A 19,602-nucleotide genomic window follows, 5' to 3' on the forward strand; every position below is an offset into this window, starting at 1 on the left:
AAACATTCAATTCACCACATTAAAGCAACAAAGCAGTTCAGGGTGCTTTACATAAAAACAAAACAGCAAAAATGTACACATAAGCAGAGACGTCCATGTGTACATAAAAATACATCTACTCCTCAATTTTGATCTAGAACCCTCTGGTCACCCTTTTTGGCACCACTGGAGATGATGACGGGCGCCTGACTCCCTAACCCTAACCCACACTGTCCTTTGCCTGTCTTTTGGCCAGCTCAGTATCGGAGCAAGTCTCCGGCCAGCGGGCAGACTGCTCCATTCTTTAGGTGCATAGTTACTGAAAGCCATCTCACCAGACTTTGAGAATGCCATGGAAACAGGCCTTCTGTATCTGTAACGCAGAACTGTCTGATGTCTAATTGGTTTACACTTTGAGACAATCTATATTGTAAAGATGTCATTTCATGGTCAATCTTCAGTTATCAGGATATAATGATGTCATATTTTTTCTCACCGCTGAGTTTGAGCGTGGCGGACGTCCTGATGCTGGGACTCAGCCTGCAGTTGTACTCTCCGGCGTCCTCCATCCTCAGGTCCTGGATGATCAGGATCCTCTTGCGTCCGTCCATGATCTGTTCGTAGCGGCCGCCCTCCGGCAGCTCCTCGTCTCCTCGGTACCACGTGACCTCAGCGCCGGCCTTCGACACCTCACAGATCATTTTCACGCTGTCCGTCTCCGTTCCCTCCACGTTGGACAGGTTCTTGGTGAACCTGGCTGCCTCCTCTGTAGATAAGCAGAGGAGCAGCAGCAGGGGTTAATGTGAACAAAGACTAAGACATGGCTGAAAAATGCCCTGAGTAATGACTGTCAGGCATTCGGCGCTGACTGTTCTCTTGTACGCTTGACAGCCTAATAAAAGAAAGGTGATTGTTCTGCTGTTAAATGTCAGTGATTCAGTTAAAACTTCTTTCCAAAAAGCTCTTAAAGGGAGAGCTGCCATTTTGTCTCCCTCTCCTTTCTCTGGTTTTTAAGTCATTTTTCCCAATAAACTATTATATATTTAACAGAGTGCACAACATAATGAATATTGTTCCTCACCGATGACGGTGAGCAGGCCGGAGGTCTTGGAGGTTCTGGCGTCACATTCGTACTCGGCCTCATCGTCGAACACCGACTTGTGAACGATGAGGATCCTCTGGACTCCCTTAGCGATGATCTCGTACTTCTTTCCTTTCCTGATCTCGCTGCCGTCCTTAAACCAACGAACCTGTACGACAACATCAGAGTCAGTCAACAGCGCGAGAGGAGTTACATCTCATCATCGATTGTGGATCACTTCATATCCTCCAGTTGTAATTAAGTCACATCAGAACTGGTCTTTGTTAGTCTGTTTGTGAGTGGAAGGTCAGCAGGCCTCACCTTGGCCGACTCGCGGGACACTTCACATTCAAACTTAGCAGATTCTTTCTCTTTGACCTCCACGTCCTGCAGAGGCCTCGTGAACTCCACATGAGGAGCTGTGGAACAACAGACCACACTGTTACAACACGCTGTTAACAGTTCAACATTCAATTCATGTTTATTTATACTCATCATTTTTACTTTTTCCATATTTGAATAAATCCAAAACCTGTATCTGGTTATTGAATTGACCCACACAGACATTAAAGTACGGAAGCTGAAGAGGGACAAAAATATGAAACGTGACAGAAACGTGACAGAAACAATTACATGTATGGAGGCCCACTCATGCCATGAACATAAATATATGAAAAGGGATCATAAATAAAAGCCCCTGGGAGTATCTACAAATTATGACTTAATAACTAAATAAAAATGTGATTTCCTACTTTCGCATGATTAAGACTTAAGTAAAATAATAACTTTGACTTTTTGGGTATTATTTATCAAGTACTTCAGTGTGAGTTTTTATTTTTATAATTCAATTAGAACAATTTACAAATGTTCACGTATTTATGCTGGATGATTGTCTGCCTTCACAGACAATGAAATACGGAAGCTGAAGGGGGTCAAAACATGGCATGTGGAGGCTCAGAAAAATACATGAAAAGTTAAAATGACAAAATTTGTAATAATGTAATAATTAATACTTAAAACATTTTTATAAAAGTATGATTTCCTACTATTGCACAATTAAGACAAGTACGTTGGACTTAAAGTAATAATCATCAGAGAATTTTTATCTGTAAATTTCTAAATGTTCATGGATTTATGCTGATGGCACTACACACATTAAATACGGAAGCTGAAAGGGACAAAAACATGACAGAAACAATTTGAATGTGTGGAGGCCCATTCATGCAAGGAACATATGTATATGAAAAATTTAAACCTCTAGAAGAATCCTGTAATTATGAACGAAGAAGAAAGGTTTGGTTAAACGTTTGTCCTTACGTGTGACCTCCAGGAAACAGGAAGTCTTGAACTCTTTGGCGTCACACGTGTACATCTTCACGTCGTCCGGAGTGCAGTCGTGGATCACCAGCGCTCTCTTGCGGCCTTCGACGATCATGTCGTACTTCTTTGTCTTTCTGATCTCCTGTCCGTCCCTGAACCATCGTACCTCTGCGTTCTCTCTGGAAACTTCACACTCCAGTGTGGCGGTGGCTTCCTCCTCCACTGTCTGATCCTCCAGAGGCTTCGTGAACTCCACTGGTGGCTCTGAACACCAAAACACAGACGTTACACACAAAAATACACCAAAGACTCCTGTTTAGACTGTCTGATCCTGGTGTGATGCGTTCATTGTCCCTGGTGTGTTCAAGTGTCGCACCTGTTATGATGAGCTGAGCCTGAGTCTGGAAGTCTTTGGAGGTGAGTTTGACCTCGCCGGCCTCCGACAGCTTCACATCTCTGATGGTCAGAGTGTGAGTTCGACCCGCCACCCGAGTCTTCACCTGCAGAGACAAAAACAAGAATCATCAGTTGAATAATTGAATTGAATTTAACAAAGAATCACATCAGACACTTCAAAATGTCCCTTTTTCATCAAGTCATGTGTGATTGTAATTAAGTCTTTATTTAGGGCAGCAACTTGTGATTATTTTGATCATTGATTAATGTGTCGATTATTTTTGAAATGTTTACGAAATATGAAAAGAGATCAACGTGTCCAAGGTGACGTCTTCAAACGTCCAAAACTCAAAGACATCCAGTTTACAGTGAAACAAAACAGAGAACATCTAACACCAGAGAATTCGTGTCAATTATAAATCAGTTATCGAAGTTGTCACTGATGAATCAACTCATCAACTAATTAATTCATTGACTAATGATTTCAGCTCAAGTCTCTTTTCTTAAAAGAAGTGACTCAATTATTTCACCCTGTTTCAAATGCAAATTAACTTGAAGTATTTTACAGAAGAGATTTTCTTATTAATAAAACAATAAAACAAGACGATTTCTTTGACTTTGCTAACATGCTAATGCTAACTGAGGATCTTTCTACATGTAAGGTGGCGGTGACAGTTTGTTAAATAACAGCTCTGGTATCTCGGCTTATTTTTAACTGCAGCCAAGAGTCTGAAGTTTCAACACTGTAAAAAAACAACATGTTAACAAGAAGTCAAGAAGACTCTGATTCTGAGAAATTCTCAAAAACAAGTTGATTTGTCTTGAAAACAGGTAAAATAAACTGAAAATTAAAATAACATTTGCAGAGTCAGTAATACACTAAATAAAAGGTCAAAGATGGAGATTTTTTACAGTGTGTAAACTGTGAATACATTTTCTCCACTGACTTCAAAACTTCTAAGCATGCATGCACACAAAAATGAATCATTATGAGACCAATTACAACAAGTTACTAATTTTAATGAAATGATTTTAACAAAAAAGTGAAACGTGATCCGAACTTGTTCCAGGAGTTTTCTCACAGTTAAGAGTCAGTATCTTAAACCAAGCAGAAAAACAGCCTGACTCTGGGACAAATCTTTGAACAAGTTGATCATTTTTCACTTACTTCAAGAAAATAGCATTTCAGGACCCAAAAACAAACTAAATGACCAGTATTTGTCCAAGGAAATACCGAAAAATAAGAATTTGAAAACCAGAAATTAACAGCAAATTACTTGGATGCTGTTTTTGAATTATTTTATGTATTTTCCTCCTGATGAATTGTAAGCTGTTAAACAATGGAAACAGAGTCTGTTATAACTGAATACATTACTTAACCTCTCAGTTAGTGTATTATTTAGTCCTGAAATCCATTTTTGGAGAGTAAATTAGTCAGTTAGGCGACACGATTTCAACCTTTTTCCAGCACAAACTAGTTTCAGGAATTAGAGTTAGTTTATCAAAACAAACTGATTCTATAAACACGTCATATGTTCAAAGAAAACAGGATTTTTAGGACTCAATAACGGACAAAAGTGAGACTTTTTCCGAAGAGGTTTGGTAGAGACGCTGATGTGATTTGACTCACCCGATCACTGGCCTCCATCTTCTGTCCTCCCAGGAACCACTCCACTGCGATGCCTTCGTACGACAGCTCGCACTCGAAGGTCGCCGTCTCTCCGGCCGTCACCGTCACGTCTTTCAGAGGACGCAGCAGCCCGATGGACCGAGCTGAGGAAGAAGAAGAGGAAGAGGAAGACATAGTTAAATGGACCAGCATGCATCTGTCTGAACGCTGGAAGTCCTGAGCTTCATGTCTGAAAGTTTGTGAAGCAGCAGAGAGTCGTGTTACTGTCCCTCCAATCACAGAACAGCCTCTCACTTGAGATAAAGCATCTAAAATAAACTCAGGACCTGATTGGCTGAAGACTGACAGAGACACTCGACACCTTCTGCTGGAAGTAAAGTTACCAGATGAGATGTGAGGGAGGACGTAGATCAGAGGAGGATTATAAACAAACTAATTACAGTTTAAAGTTGTTTAAACTCCATAAATAAAAATCTGCTCGAACATAAAGAGGAATTCAAAAAATATGTTTAATGCGATGTTTAAAATATTTGTAATTATTCAAATGAAACAGAGAAAGAGGCTTTTTTGACTATTTAGTAGCAACTTGAATCCATTTTGAAATCTGTAATAAATAAATAAAGATTCATAGTCAAAGTAATCAATAGTGATATTGTTATTATCATATTGGTTGATGGACAACAGATGAATATTAAACCGCATCAATCATCTGCTGGCTTTTTATTTGTGAAAGACAACAGAGACAGAGTTTGTCTTCAAGCAGAGATTTGTTCAACAAGTGAGAGGTATGATGAGGCCCCCCTGCGCACCCTCACCAACATACTCAAGGCCAGTTCATCGCCCTCCCGCACAGTTTCCTGCCTGAAGTCTCAACACCCACTCACTTGCTTCATCAGCGCAGGGAATACAAAGTGCCCAGCAGTCGAACCAGAGGACGGGAACCCTCCTTTGTTCCTCATTCCTCTTGTTTTATAAAAGAGGCTCTTGCTTATGATGTTGATCACTTGATGTTTGATGCATTTTAGGATTCACTTGTGTTTTTATGCTGCTGTACCCTGCCTTGTCAGATTTTAATGAATTAAACTAAAGAAACTAAGGGGCTCTCACCTTTCACCCGGAGCTGAGCGTTCGATTTGGCGTTGGCTGCTGAGAAGTCGACGCCTCCGGCCATGTCCATACGGACGTTATAGAGGATCAGCATGTGTCTGGTTCCTTCCTCCTTAATCTCAACATCCTGAAAGAAAACACAGACATTTCATTTAATACTACATACTTCTCAGTGGTGGAAGAAGTATTAAGGCATAAAATACCACCCCAAAAGTATTAGCAATAAATGTAACAGAATAAAAGGTGCAACATTTGAAATGTGATGTAGTAGCACAACATGGAAATACTAAAGTACCTGAAAACTGTATTAAAGTCCAGTTCTTGAGTAAATGTACTATCTACGCCTGAAACTCACGTCGTTGGTAACCCCCTACTTGTGGCATCTCACTATTTTGTCTTTTTCAGAAACACGTCATGTAGTTCACAAGAGACCAGACTCACAGGACACTGATGCAGAGCTTCTCCCTTCAGCTTCCAGTTTCCATGGACGTCCTCCTCTGATATCTCCGTCTCAAACTTGGCTGTTTCTGTCTCTGTGACCTCAACACTGTACAGTGGACGAACAACCTTGATGTCCCGTTCTGCAGAGGAGGAGGACCGGGATGAAAAAATCAGTAAGAATGACTAGAGTCCCAGAATACAGTTGTATGTACTGAGGCAAATATGTGATTTGGGGCTATTAAAATACAAAAAAATGGATTCTATCTTAGGACCAACTGCTTTCAGGGTAAATCTGAGAAAATCCTCCACTGAATGTTACCTTCACACCAACTGTCCCCTCATGTATCACCAGAGGATTTACCTTCAATGTTGAGGTTGGCTGTAGTTTTGTCAGAGCCGCAGTCGCACGTGTACTCTCCGATGTTGGCCTTCTCCGCCTTCCTGACTGTCAGGATGCGCTTCTTGCCGTCGGTGCTGATGGCAATGTTCTTGGAGGGAGTGATCTCCTTCCCGTCCTTGAACCATTTGACGTCGGCGACGGCTTTGCTCAGTTCACAGACCAGCTTTACCTCGTCCTTTTCCACGGCTGTGTAATTCTGCAGCTTGGTGGTGAAATACAGGTCGCCCTCTGCAGAGAAACAAGACATTTTTATTTTAAAAGCAGGAACAATGTTTTTGGGAACTATCTTTAAATAAATCTGGTTTTGTTTCTAATTGATGAATTCTCTCAAACGTCTTTTTACTTCTGTTCTTAGCAAACGTCCTATCCTTGGCATAAACACTTAAGGTACCTTCAACAAAAGATAAGAAATCTTTGAGTAACATTTCTGTGAAGTGACACTGACCGACGACGGTGAGCATGGCAGTAACAGTCTTGTCCATGGCCTCCACTTTGATCATGGACGTGTCGTCAATGGTGACCTCCTTGAAGGCGAGCGCGTGGATCTTCCCGTGGTCCGACATGTGCACCACCTTGCTGGGAAGCAGACGGACGTCGTTTTTGTACCAGACCACAGAGATCTTGTCGTGGGAGAGTTCAACGCTGAACTCGGCCGTTTCTCGCTCCTTCACCGTCACGTCTTTTATCGGTTTGACAAACTCTAGGCGGATACCTGCCGCAGAAAAAAATAAAGACAGTGATACACATAAAATTTTGCATATATTTCTAAAAACATACTTTTTCTCTGGAATTGAAGATTCAAAAAATAAATAAATAATCCAATCTCACAAAATTTTAGTAAAACTTAAAACATAAAAACACAAACTGAACATTTGGGGAAACCAAACTAAAACTGGGGTAAAAACTAGACAATTCAGGGTAAGACCCAACATGAGAATTTTGGGCAAATTGACAATCAAACTGAAAAAGCACATGTGATTCATGTGAAAGCAGATTCATTCATCAAATTCAAAAAACATTAATATTACTAATACTACAATTAACACCCAGAATACTCATGAAATACATTAACAATGAGAGGAAGCTTTTAATAAAACCTGAGGTACCTTGTATGATGAGTTTGCCAGTCGTCCTCTTGTCCTCGGCCTCAAACATGTACTTTGCCTCGTCGTCGTAGGCGGCCGATCGGATTATCAGAACGTACATGTTTCCTTCCTGGATCATCTCGTACTTGTCATCACTCTGCAGCTCCTGTGAGCCTTTCAGCCAGCGGAAACTCTTCGGAGGTCTTGACAACTCGATCTCGAACCTCGCCTCATCCTTCTCGTACACCTGAACATCACTCAGCGACGTGAGGAAGTTCAGTGGAAGTTCTGACGGAAAACACAAAGAAAGGTTTTTACTTTCATGTTGTTCTGCAGTCAAGTTGGGCTTACAGATGATTCTGGGCTCTGACACAGTTAAATATTAAAATAAAGGCAAAAAGTGCACAAGCCAATCAGGGTGAGGAGTTTTGCTGTAATTATTGTGCCTTTAAAAGTCAAAAATGCCAAAAAGTATTTAAAAAATGACCAAATTTGGAGCAGCTTTTCAAAAAAAACAAAAAACATACTTTATGACAAATAAGGTCAATGTTGACCATTTAAAAAGTAATCGAGAAAAGAGTTTATAAAAAGCTGAGCAGATATTGAACCTGGAAGAACAATAGTTTATTGTTTTTCACCCTGATCTTTGCCTGCCAGGCAGTAGTTTCTCACAGAAAGCTCCATAAAACAAATACTTGGTTTGCAACATCAGGTCAGAGCTGGTGAAATTAAGATGCTCAGGGTTGAGATAGTTTGGGTTGTGAAGCTTCTTGAGGTCAAAATGCAGCATGGGAGTAATCACTGAGAAGACGACTTCAGGGGAAAGAAGGACATCAGATTACGCACCGTTAAAGCATAAAGATGGCTGCTGAGGCCGAGGTTTTCATTTCATTCGACCAGGCCTGACTGTGGTTCTGATCTGGCATATTTTATGATGAAAATTACTGATTTGACCAGTTTTTTGTATTTATTTAGGATTAATATATTGATTACTGGACCAAATTATGTTCACTGGTTTGAATTCTGTTAATTGTAAAGTGAGAACTTTCTTTCTGGACTGACAGACGATGAAGTAACTTTGCTGTTAGTTTACCTTTGACCTTCAGGTTAGCAGAACATTTGGCGTTGGCAGCGGCGTACGCCACCTCGCCGGTCATGGACACTTTACAGTTGTACAGGATCAGCGTGTGTTTGCCTCCCTCCTCGATGATGTCAACATCCTGTCAAATAATATTATAAACAGTGATTAATAACTTCGAAAGGTTTTTATTTGTTTAGGTGGGGACATATTTTCTGTCAGTGCTCACAGTGGAAGGACTAAGGACTTCTCCGTTCAATTTCCACTGGCCGTGGACGTCGTCCTCAGAGATCTCCACCTCAAAACGAGCCGTCTCTCCATCAAACAGCTCCACGCCATAAATCGGCCGAACTACCTTGATGTCACGAGCTGTTTGGGAAAAAGTAAAAAATTCAAAAACAAAACAAATCACCTGAAAAGTCTTCATGTTTCTACAGACGATGGTTGGGGCTATGTTTAAAAAGCTGTAAGAAGGTAAGAATTAGACGATGAGAAGATGTCTTTTTCTCAGAATTCTCATTTTAATCAAAAGTTTGATTTCATCTATCCCACCCAAGTTAAGTTTATGTATCGGAAACTCTTTATTTGTTTGACACTTTTTCGCTTGTTTTTATGTTTAAAAATTGCATAACCCTGTGAGAGAGTCCAAAGAAAACCTTCATTTTTTAAAGGTTTTTCTCAGAATCATAATTTTCTCGCTATTCTTATACTTTTGTCTCAAACTTGTTCTACTCATGAGACATTCCTCTCAAAAATGATGACTCTTAATGATGTCAGAGCTAATCCTCTAATATTTATTCAGGTTGTTTGTGGACAAGAATATAACAGACTGTTTCATCACGTTTACCTTCAATATTGATGCTGGCCGACGTCTTGTCTGTTCCACAGTCACATACGTATTTGCCTTTATCACTCTGCTCCACTTTCTTCAGGACCAGAGACCTGCGAGTGCCTTCCGACCTCATGACCACCATCTTGGAGGCAATGATCTCCTTCTCGCTGTGATACCACATGACAGGGACGTCTTTGCTCAGTTCACAGTCCAGAGTCACCTCGTCTTTCTCTGTGGCCGTGTAATCCTGCAGCTTCACCACGAAGACGGCGTCGCCCTCTGGAACAGAGCCGAGGCCGAGGGTCAGTTTCTTTCAGAGTCACATCTTTACTTATATTTTAAAGTCTGAGCAGTTCCTCCAAGAAATCCCCAAAGTGAAGTTTGCACAATGCTGACAACTGTCATCTCAGCAGAATAAAGACCAATATCCTTCATTTTATTGAAGTATTTCAGTATTTCTGATTCTGATCTGATTGCAATTAAAGGATAATTCCATGTTTGTACAACTTGGGTCTAATAGTTTCATCGGTTCGCACTATAAAGAAGTGTGGAGAGCTGGAACACTTCAGTCAAGTCCACTCAACAGAAAATGAATCAGCAGCTATTTTGAGTTTTTAAGCAAAAATGTCAAACACTTGCTGGTTCAAGCTTCTGAAATGTCTCAGATTTTCAGACTTTTCTTATTTTATATATGTCAGGACATTGGCACTGTTTTTTTTGTGGATTTACAGTACTGATGTTATGTCTTAAAGTCATGGAAAAAACGTATGACAAAACTATGAAAATAAGATGAGTTGTAATAAACCAGAATTATCCTTTAAGCCACATTTAAGCCAAAGTTAAGAGTTTAACTATCAATAACAACAAAAATCCCGTCGAAATCCAGAAATCTGCTTCATAAACTTTAGATATTAACATCTAATCAAAAATGCTTGTAATGGCATAAATAGATGAAAATGATGCACTTGAAATTAAATCAGTACAATACAATAACGTGTTAGATATTACTGCCTAATATCTTCTGATACGTCATGCTGCCCTAAACTAAAAGACAGACAGAGAAAGGGGGGAAAAGAATGGAAAGTGTGTTGTTACCTATGACTGTCAGTTTTGCCATGGAGTAAATTCCTTTGGCTTCTGCTTTAACCTGGCAGGTATCATCTAGAGTCAATGTCCTCATTTCTAGAGTGTGTTTCTTTCCTTCCACATGTGTGATAACCGTTCGGCTCATGTGGAGTTTGACCTCATTTCGGTACCAAACCACCGGCACGTTCTCGTGACTCAGCTCGAGCTCAAAGAGAGCCGTTTTACCTTCTTTCACCGTTTGATCCTGAAGCTGCTGCACAAATTTGAGCCTCATGCCTGTAATACATCAGGTCAGTGCACACAAACAAGGGGGGGGTTTGTTGCCATCTGACACTTTAAAGCCACAAACATCGAATGACAGCACAGAAGAAACATGAAGCACGAGGTTTCAGTTTGCCACTTACCTTCCACCATCAGCTGAGCACCTGATTTCTGGCCCAACACTTCGATCGTGTACTGAGCCTCATCCTCAAACTCACAGCTGTTTATAATCAGCATGTGTTTCTTTCCATCATCAATTATTTCATATTTAGGGCTCGGGGTGACGATCTCCGCCCCCCTAAACCACATGACCTTTGACACATCCTTGGTGATGGTGCATTCAAACTTAGCCTGTTTCTTTTCAGGCACAGAAACGTCCTTCAGCGGGACAACAAAGTCCATTTCGATCTCTGGGAGATGTGAATAATTCGGCAGTTATTCACAAAAGCAAAAACACAGATGCCACTTTTCTTACCATGTTCCATCTGAAAGTCCTCCGTTTTAAGAGACCCACAAATGTGTAGTAGCTTCCAACAGACCACAAAAACAAAGTATACTTTATTTGTCACAGATGTTGTACCTTTCACGGTGAGCATGGCGCTGGTGACGGCGTTCAGAGCCTGATAGGACACTTCACCAGCCTGATCCAGCTGGACGTGTTTCAACGTGAGGAAACGTTTCCTTCCTTCAGCTTTAATGTCGCAGGACTGAAAAACAAACACCAAACAAAAACAAGTTCCAAAAAAACCCGAAACTATACTCTTTGGATACCAATCTTTGAGTAATATGAGCATATTCTTCTACAAAACCTTTTATTTCTATTTAACAAAATAAACTGATCAATTGCATTAGTGTGATTTAGGCTTTCCCCAAAGTAGCTGAATTTTTCCGGAACATTTCCATCTCCATTTCAAACTTACAGGATTTTCTTTAAGGTACCATAGTGTTTTTGTGTAGGAGGTAAGTCCACAGTACTTATCTGCTGTCATTGTGAGTAAGACCAGTTTACTCTGGGATCAGCTGTTTTTAAAAACCTTACCGGAGATCTCATCAGCACCTGGCCCCTCAGCTTCCATTCACCGGCTACATCATCCTCAGATATTTCAGTGTCAAAGTTGGCTTCCTCCTTCTCAACCACCTCCACACTGGAGAGCGGCTTCAGGATCTCTGCCTCACGCTCTGAAACAACACGGACAGCAAGTTAACAGAAAATACTGCACGTATTTGTGGTCACTGTCCTCATGACTTTCTAATGTGGATTTGTAAATGTTACACCAACCTCCAAGTGTGAGTTTGGCTGTGTATTTGCGATCCTCAACCTCAATGGTATACTCTGAAACGTCTTCAGGCTGGCAGTTGTTGATGATGAGCGTCATGTCCTGTCCATCTTTGTTAATCTCCACCTTGTCAGAAGGAGTGAGCTCGTTGTCTCCTTTGAACCACTTCCAGTTTGGAGTGTCCTTGAACAGCTCACATTTGAACGTGGCCTTGGCCTTCGGTTTCACATGCTGGTCTCTCAGAGGCTTCACCAGCCAGTCTTTGATGATTTCTGACAACAGAGTTAAAATTGTTTAAAACAGCGTCAACTCTGAGGTCTTTTTCCCTAACATTTGTTAGCTAGTCAAACCAGTTAGCATAGCAGAGTCTGCAAGGATAAAGATGATTTAAGACAAAACATTAGGTTGAGCTTTTTATATAACTTACGTGTAAGAGTGATTATGACTTCTAAGGTATTGTGATGAAGGAAAATAATGGCCTTGATGTAAATCTTCGCCTTTGCTTCTTCTGTTAACTCAATAAGGAAATGTGTTGGACTACAGATAACGCTGGCTAATGCTGCGTATTGTTTGTGTACTTTGCTATGTATACTGAGCATCCTGGGTGCAATCATTTTTTGGGGGAAATTAGAGATAGAAAAAGTTCTGTGTCATTTTATCTTTTGTGTTGACAGGACATGATGTCAAAGCCGCCACATGTCAACTAGTGATTGTTTTGGTTGTCAAGTCTATCTATAAGGTGTTTCAGCCTGAATGTTAAGGTGGTACAGAAATGGCCTTCCAGTCTAAATATCAGTTGAGTTTTAAGCCTGTCTTAGATAAGCTCTACTACCTGCTGCTGACTGCTTACCAATCACTTTGACCTGGGTTGTCGTCTTGACGTCCTCCTGTCCGTCTACCTCACATGTGTAGGCACCAGCGTCATCATCTGTAGCATTCTGGATGGTCACAGCGTGCTGCATACCAATGATATTAATGGCCACTTTTCCAGCCTGTTTCTTCAGCAGGGCACCGTTACGCTTCCAGATCACATCTCTCTCTTTATTCAGCTCACAGGTCAGGTACATGGGCTGACCCTTCATACATGTTGTCTCTGGTTCCAGTTCTTTCAGCCATTTTACAGGCAGCTCTGCACGAAGAGATAAAGTAATTTAAAGAACAGTATACAATAAAGGCTAGGTTTCATACAATTTCTTCCATTCTGGTGCCAAAACCATACCTGAGTTTGAGTACTTTTTGATGCCTACAAAAAGCTTGTTCAACAAAACAAATCAAACTTCTCAAATACTTTGGTTTTTGAAAATAAAAATCATTAGTTTACCTTCAACAATGAGCTTGGCTGTGCATGTTATTTCCTTTCCAGCATTCTTGGCCACACAGGTGTATTCACCAGTGTCGGACAGTTGGACATCAATAATGTTTAACTTGCGATCTTTGCCATCAGCTGTGAATTTGTGCTTGGGGTCCTCGCGGAGGTTAGCGCCATCTTTCATCCATGAAGTGATGGCAGTGGAAGGCGAAACCTCACATTCAAACACAGCAGACGAGCCGATAGACTCGGCCTCCTGCAGCACAATGTCCTGAATCTTCTTGACGAACTTCAGGGGGACGGCTTTGAGCTTGAATCCCCCGAAGGGTTCCTCTGGTGGTGACGGGCCTTTTCCACCAGGCCGTAGGCCCCGGCCCCTGCCACTGTCACCAGGAGATGGAGTTTGTCTTGCTGCAACATCACATACAAAAACTCATCAGGTTAGTTTCAGATATAATGGCGAGTGAAGAATCAGACATATGGGATGTTATGGGATGTTTTTAAGACCATGTGCCTACCGTGAATTAGACATCAATCAGTGGACATAATCTCACATTTAACGTTAGAAGTGCACAGAATGTAAGATTATGTTAAGGCTATGAAACATGCAGTCACTCTTTATGAGCTTCCAGCAGGATTATTTGGGGAACCCCAAAACCAAAAAATACAAGACGACATAGACAACAAACCACACATACAACACGCAAAGAGAGAAAGATATCGCAATCTCCAGCAACTGTGAAGCTGATATGCAAAACACAACAGACAGAATACCTACCTGTGTTTTTACACATTCTGTCACAGTTAAACTGTGTTACTGCAGAATAACCTAATCGTAAGCGTTTTCTTTTAGCCTTTGTTGAGTCTGTATCAACACATATCAAAGGTTATAGAATATGGTGTGAACACAGACAACGCCAAATTTTCTACCTACTACTAATACCGATATGCTGATGTCAGCCAAAAGCAGTGCTCCTATTGGCTGTTGTCAGTGTTTGAAAGTAATCAAGCTGTTGTGAGCTGTTCAAGGACACTCCCATCTTGTTGCTTTGGGCTGGGTATCATTCAAATATTTATCGATACCATAACCTGAGTTTCGGTACCGATACCAATACAATACATTTTGTGAGACCTTGTTTTTCTACAAAAATGTTCTTTTCTAAAAAGTTCTCAAATGTTGTCTTAACACAAGCAGCCATATAAGAACTTTGCCTGAATAAAAAAACTTGGATTAAAAGGTGGAAATATGTACTTCAAGAATAACTCAACAAGATTACAAATCTTTCTGTATTTTGATACTCAGTGCAGCATACACCAAAAAGCTAGAGGTTCGATACCCAGCCCTGTTGTTGATCATCACAAAACTTTTGATTGCCAAGATTAAAGACTCAACACAAAACACTTGATTTTGTTGGAAAGGACAAGACAAGAAAGCAACTTACACGTAACGATTGTAAATGGAGCGAGTGAAAACGCTTCAGACATTATCTAGAGTTGCACAACAACACCATTAGACCACATTAGCTCTAATTTCATCAAATTCATACCCCCAAATCCTCTGCCTCTGCCTTTTGGTGGCTCCTCTGTCGGTTTTCCATCTGGACAAGAAACAATAAGACGAGTTTTAAGTGTCTCTGTTAGAACTTGCTGTTGAAGAGTAAAGTTTTGAGCAATGCTTAAAGCAAACATACTAAATCAAACACATATTCTTATCCACATGACATGAGAACATTGAAGGGACATCACAGAGCACATGATGAAGAGGATAAAGACGGAGTGAAAAATCTTCAAATGTCAAATGGATGAACAATGGAACGAGATGATCAAAGGGACATACGTGGATGGAAGATGCAGAAAAGTTGTGGTGAATGACATAAACACTGGTGAAGATGAACACTTTGGTGTGGATGACACATTTGAGGACAGACATTATATAATGGACAACATGAAGACATCACAATTGATGGATGGTGAATAGACAGACGGATGACATGAGCTCTGGATGGTCAAATGAATAAAGTGATTAAAAAAGGATGTGATGAAGATTAGATGAGTCATTCGATATGGATGAGGGGGCCCCAGAATCATCAGAGGAGGAGTTTGGCGGCCTTCGTCTCACCTCGTTTACTGCCAGGGATGCCTGGAGTCTCCAACGCCCCATCTAACCCTTCACCTTCCCAGTCCTCTGAAGGAACCAGCTCCCAGCCCCAGGCCTCCTCTTCTTCCTCTCCTTCCATCTCTTCAGCCTCCTCTTCAAACACTTCCTCCTCTGTCTGGGTGGGCACCTTCTTCATCTGCACGGCTCCAGGAGAAACCTCCTTCACCAGGGGGACCCGCCATTTACCAGGCTTCTGTGGTTCTGAAGCCTCCTCCGGTGACAGCTTCTTTGGGACCTTTTTGAGTGTTACAGCTTCAAAAGAGTCTTTTGGTGTAACAGTTTTGGGAATCTGTTTGACTTTTTCAGAACTTGGCTTCTTCTCAATGGGGACGCTCTCCAGATCTTTAGGTTTTGGCTTATCAACTTTTGGTGATGGCGTCTTTTTTATCTCAACCTTCTTCAGTTGCTCAATAGGTTTGAAGGACTTTCCTTCTTCTACCTTGTCTTTACCGACTCTAGGTGAAGGAGTCTTTTTGAGTATGATACCTTTCTTTAGGATATCTGTTTGTTTTTGTGGGATTTCTGTCTCCGCTTCCTTCTGTGGGATTGGTTCTTTCATTCCTGGTGGACTGGGGATCTCGGGTGGAATAGCTGGCCCCTCTTTCTCCTGAGGTTTCTCATCCTCTGTTTTAGGTGTTGCAGTCTTTTCAACTTTCCTAAGCTGCTGTTCCTTCAGCTCTTTAGGAGTTTCATCTCTTGGAGTTAGACTGCATACCTTTGTGTCCACAGGCTTTTTCTCTTCCTCAGTTGCTTTATCTGGCTTTTCCTCAGGCTTGGCGACTTTGGTGAAAGGCTTCAACACAACCTGTTCTTTCTCTTTATCTGGTGTGGAAATAATTTTAGGTTTTCCGCTAAGCTTGTTGGCAGCTGTAGGTTCCTCATCTTTGATAACTTGATCAACCTTTTTCCTCTGTGGGATCTCCTTCTGGTCTTTGCTGACATTGGGAGTTACCTTTGGACTTGTCAAGGGAGCATCTTCATCTTTTCTGTGTTTTATAGCAGTGGTGGGTTGATCTCTCTGTGGTGTCTCACCTCTCTTGAATGGAACGCATTCAGTATCTGTCTTTGCTTCACCTTCTTTCTTAGCTTTTGGAGGTTCAGCTGCCTCGGGCTTCTGAGGTTTTTCAAATGGTTTCAGTACCACTACTTCTTGCTCCCTCTCTTTCTTTGGCAATGTCTTTATTTTCTTTTTAATTAAATCTGGATTAGGCTCTTCGCCATTTGGCGCTTTAGGGGTTCTTGTCCATCTCGATTTCTCATCTTCTAACTCTAGCTTTTCAGGTTCCTCCATATGGCCCAGTTCAGATGCCTCTTCAGCTGCATTGAAGACTTGTTCAATTGTCCCAAGTGTTATTACCTCTCGATCTTCTCTATCATGAAGCTTCTGAACTGTCAGTTCAGTATCATGATGTCTCGTCACGTCAACTTTGTGAGTGATGACTTCCTTCTCAGGCTCTTTGGGCTTGGCTGGAACCTTTTTTAATTCGATCTTTTGAGGTTCTTCTTCTGGTTTCCCTGATTTTTCAAAAGGTTTTAGTTTGACTAATTCTTTCTGTTCGTCTGCCTTTGGCAGTTTAGTTATTTTTTTCTTATCTACATTTGGCACATCAGGTTCTTCCTCTTTCTGTGGTTTTGGGGTTCTTGTCCATCCTTCTTTCTCTGTTTTTTGTACAACTTCAACCCTTTCAGCTTCCTCAAAATGGCCATACTGAATCGTGTCCTCCTCTGCAGTGAAGACTCGTTCAGTTCTTTTGAGTGTTATTATGTCTCGATCTTCTCTGTTGTGAAGTCCATGAACTGTTAGCTCTGGATCATGATGCCTCGTCACTTCTGCTTCATGAGTTACGACTTGTTTCTTAGGCTCTGGAGGTTTCACTGGAACCTTCTTGAGCTTAATGACCTCTGATTCTGGTTCCTTCTCTTTGGGTTTTCTCGTGAACTTACTCTTCAGCTTAGGTGATTCAGGTGTTTTTGCTTCCTGAACAGGAATCTTACCCTTTGCCTTAAGAGGTGACACTGTGGTTGGAGCAGTAAATACACCTTTTATAACATTGACATACAGACAAACAGGAAACTCAACATTTCATCTGACACTTAAAATACAGGACTCACACACCACTTACAACATGTAAATGAAAAGCAAAAGATATATTGTAGTTTATGAAAGAATAATTAACATAGATATGAATAAAGAAGCTAATATTTGGTATACCTTTAGTTGGTCCAGGTGCTGAAACTGGTTCCTTGTCTGCAATTATTTAAATAAGATCAATATAAGTATACACAGTACAGTGTTAGAAAGCTAAATAATAAAAGCTGAGTCAAAAACAATGGTTAATTTACTTTAAGACAGATTTAAGAAAGTCTGCCATGCATTTGCTTTTTATTTCCTTTTGCACTAAAATTGAGCAACGGATCACTGACTTTATCAGGTGTTCAACATGTCATTGCAAGTGTACCAAGTTACAGTAAAGAAACTCCAGATGCACCAAGAGATGTCTAAAAAAAGGCATGGTTATTTGGCCTCTTTCATCAGATACTGTTAATATGAAAGACTTAGATTGGATTAGAGGACTGAAAATGGATTTCAGTTTATACAAACATTAGACCAACAGATTTAGACAGAATTAGACAGTGAATGCATTTCGTAAATCAAAGCTCAGATTGCTTTGTATGGGCACATAAGAAAATCCTTCAAAGCGGAAGACAAACAGAAGAGAACAACATAAATCAAAGTTACAGAAGAGATGTTACCTTCAGGCGGAGAGATTTCCTCTGATACAGGAGAGGGTTCAGCCTTTATGGCTGGTGGGGAGGGTTTCTTCTCCGCTGGTGCAACTTGAGCTACAAGAATGCCAACTTCATTAAATCACTGGCAAAGATCTGGTAAACAAGCAACAACTGACGGATACTTCAACAAAACAGACAAAATTAAAGAATCCCGGCTAACAGATTTCTTTAAATCAGGACAAACAGGGAATTAAAGAACATGGATGACATGAACAGAAGAAACTACCTGTAGGAGGAACGATTTTTTCTGCTGGAGGCTTTGGTTTTGGTTGAGACAGTCTCTTTTCCTCTGGAGGAGACACTTAGGAGTACAATATACCAAAGGTCACAACCAAGAGAACAGAATATATGACAGTGACAAGACATTAAAAGAGAGGCAAGATTAAAGATGTTGAAGACAAGGGCACATGGATAAAACAAACAGAAAGTAATCCGTAACAAAAACCAGACCACATGGAGGATTTCTAGCTTCAAAAACATAGTAACACAAACAGAGGACAGTGTCTTTAAGTAACACAAAACAAAGTGAAAGAACTACCTGCAGGAGGAGCGACTTTGGCTGCAGGAGCAGCAGGAGCTGAAGGCTTTGGTACTGGTGCAGATGGTTTCTTCTCCACTGGAGGAGACACTTTAAAATACAAGATGCCAAGATCACGACCAAGATAACAACATGGTCAATCAAGACAGACAGTTTCATTGAAACAATGCAATATAAGACTGAGGACACAGTAGAAAGCAAGTGAAATGACAATGGGAAAAAGAATACCATGAGGATACCTTTTGATGGGCCAGCAAAGAAAACAAAACAGTAAACAGACAGACATATAGGTTAAGAAGTGAAGAAACTACCTGCAAGAGGAGCAACTTTCTCTGCAGGAGCAGGAGGAGGAGGAGGTGAAGACTTTGGTGCTGGTGCAGATGGTTTCTTCTCCTCTGGAGGAGACACTTTGAGAATACAAGATGCCAAGATCATAACTAAGAAAACAATAAGCTTTGTCAAAACATAACAAGGACACAAAAAGTTAAAAACATGGAAACCTGAAGACAAGTGAGACAATAAGAACAACACAAACAAATGGACAACATGAAAAACAACATAGCTGACTCTTGATGAACCAGCAAAGATGAGGAAAGTACAAACTGAACAGACTACCTGCAGGTGGAACACCTTTGGCTGCAGGAGGAGAAGGGGAAGGCTTTGCCGCTAGTGCAGACAGTTTCTTCTCCTCTGGAGAAGACTCTTTGGGGATACAAGATGCCAAGATCACGACCAAGACAACAACATGGTCAATCAACACTTCTTAATTACCAAAGATGATTTAGACATGAATTATTCCAAACAGCACAGACAAGTAGAAGAAGCAACAAGATT

The 19,602-nt window shown here is 40.9% G+C and overlaps 1 protein-coding gene across 1 annotated transcript in view; it reads right to left on the reverse strand.

Annotated features, from left to right (window-relative positions):
* Positions 1-19,602, reverse strand: part of ttn.1 (titin, tandem duplicate 1) — a 192,133-nt gene that overhangs the window by 99,199 nt on the left and 73,332 nt on the right. The window contains 29 exon segments of the mRNA XM_070915106.1: positions 476-745; positions 1,061-1,229; positions 1,382-1,479; positions 2,378-2,644; positions 2,757-2,880; positions 4,407-4,549; positions 5,514-5,640; positions 5,955-6,094; positions 6,316-6,582; positions 6,800-7,066; positions 7,461-7,727; positions 8,533-8,659; positions 8,747-8,886; positions 9,365-9,628; positions 10,445-10,711; positions 10,840-11,106; positions 11,277-11,403; positions 11,736-11,875; positions 11,976-12,245; positions 12,824-13,102; positions 13,295-13,693; positions 14,830-14,880; positions 15,402-17,456; positions 17,653-17,688; positions 18,195-18,284; positions 18,457-18,531; positions 18,769-18,858; positions 19,080-19,175; positions 19,384-19,470. Of these exon segments, the coding sequence (XP_070771207.1) occupies positions 476-745; positions 1,061-1,229; positions 1,382-1,479; positions 2,378-2,644; positions 2,757-2,880; positions 4,407-4,549; positions 5,514-5,640; positions 5,955-6,094; positions 6,316-6,582; positions 6,800-7,066; positions 7,461-7,727; positions 8,533-8,659; positions 8,747-8,886; positions 9,365-9,628; positions 10,445-10,711; positions 10,840-11,106; positions 11,277-11,403; positions 11,736-11,875; positions 11,976-12,245; positions 12,824-13,102; positions 13,295-13,693; positions 14,830-14,880; positions 15,402-17,456; positions 17,653-17,688; positions 18,195-18,284; positions 18,457-18,531; positions 18,769-18,858; positions 19,080-19,175; positions 19,384-19,470 (6,999 nt within the window).

The sequence above is a fragment of the Enoplosus armatus genome, chromosome 11 (assembly GCF_043641665.1).
Source record: "Enoplosus armatus isolate fEnoArm2 chromosome 11, fEnoArm2.hap1, whole genome shotgun sequence".
Classification (NCBI taxonomy): domain Eukaryota; kingdom Metazoa; phylum Chordata; class Actinopteri; order Centrarchiformes; family Enoplosidae; genus Enoplosus; species Enoplosus armatus.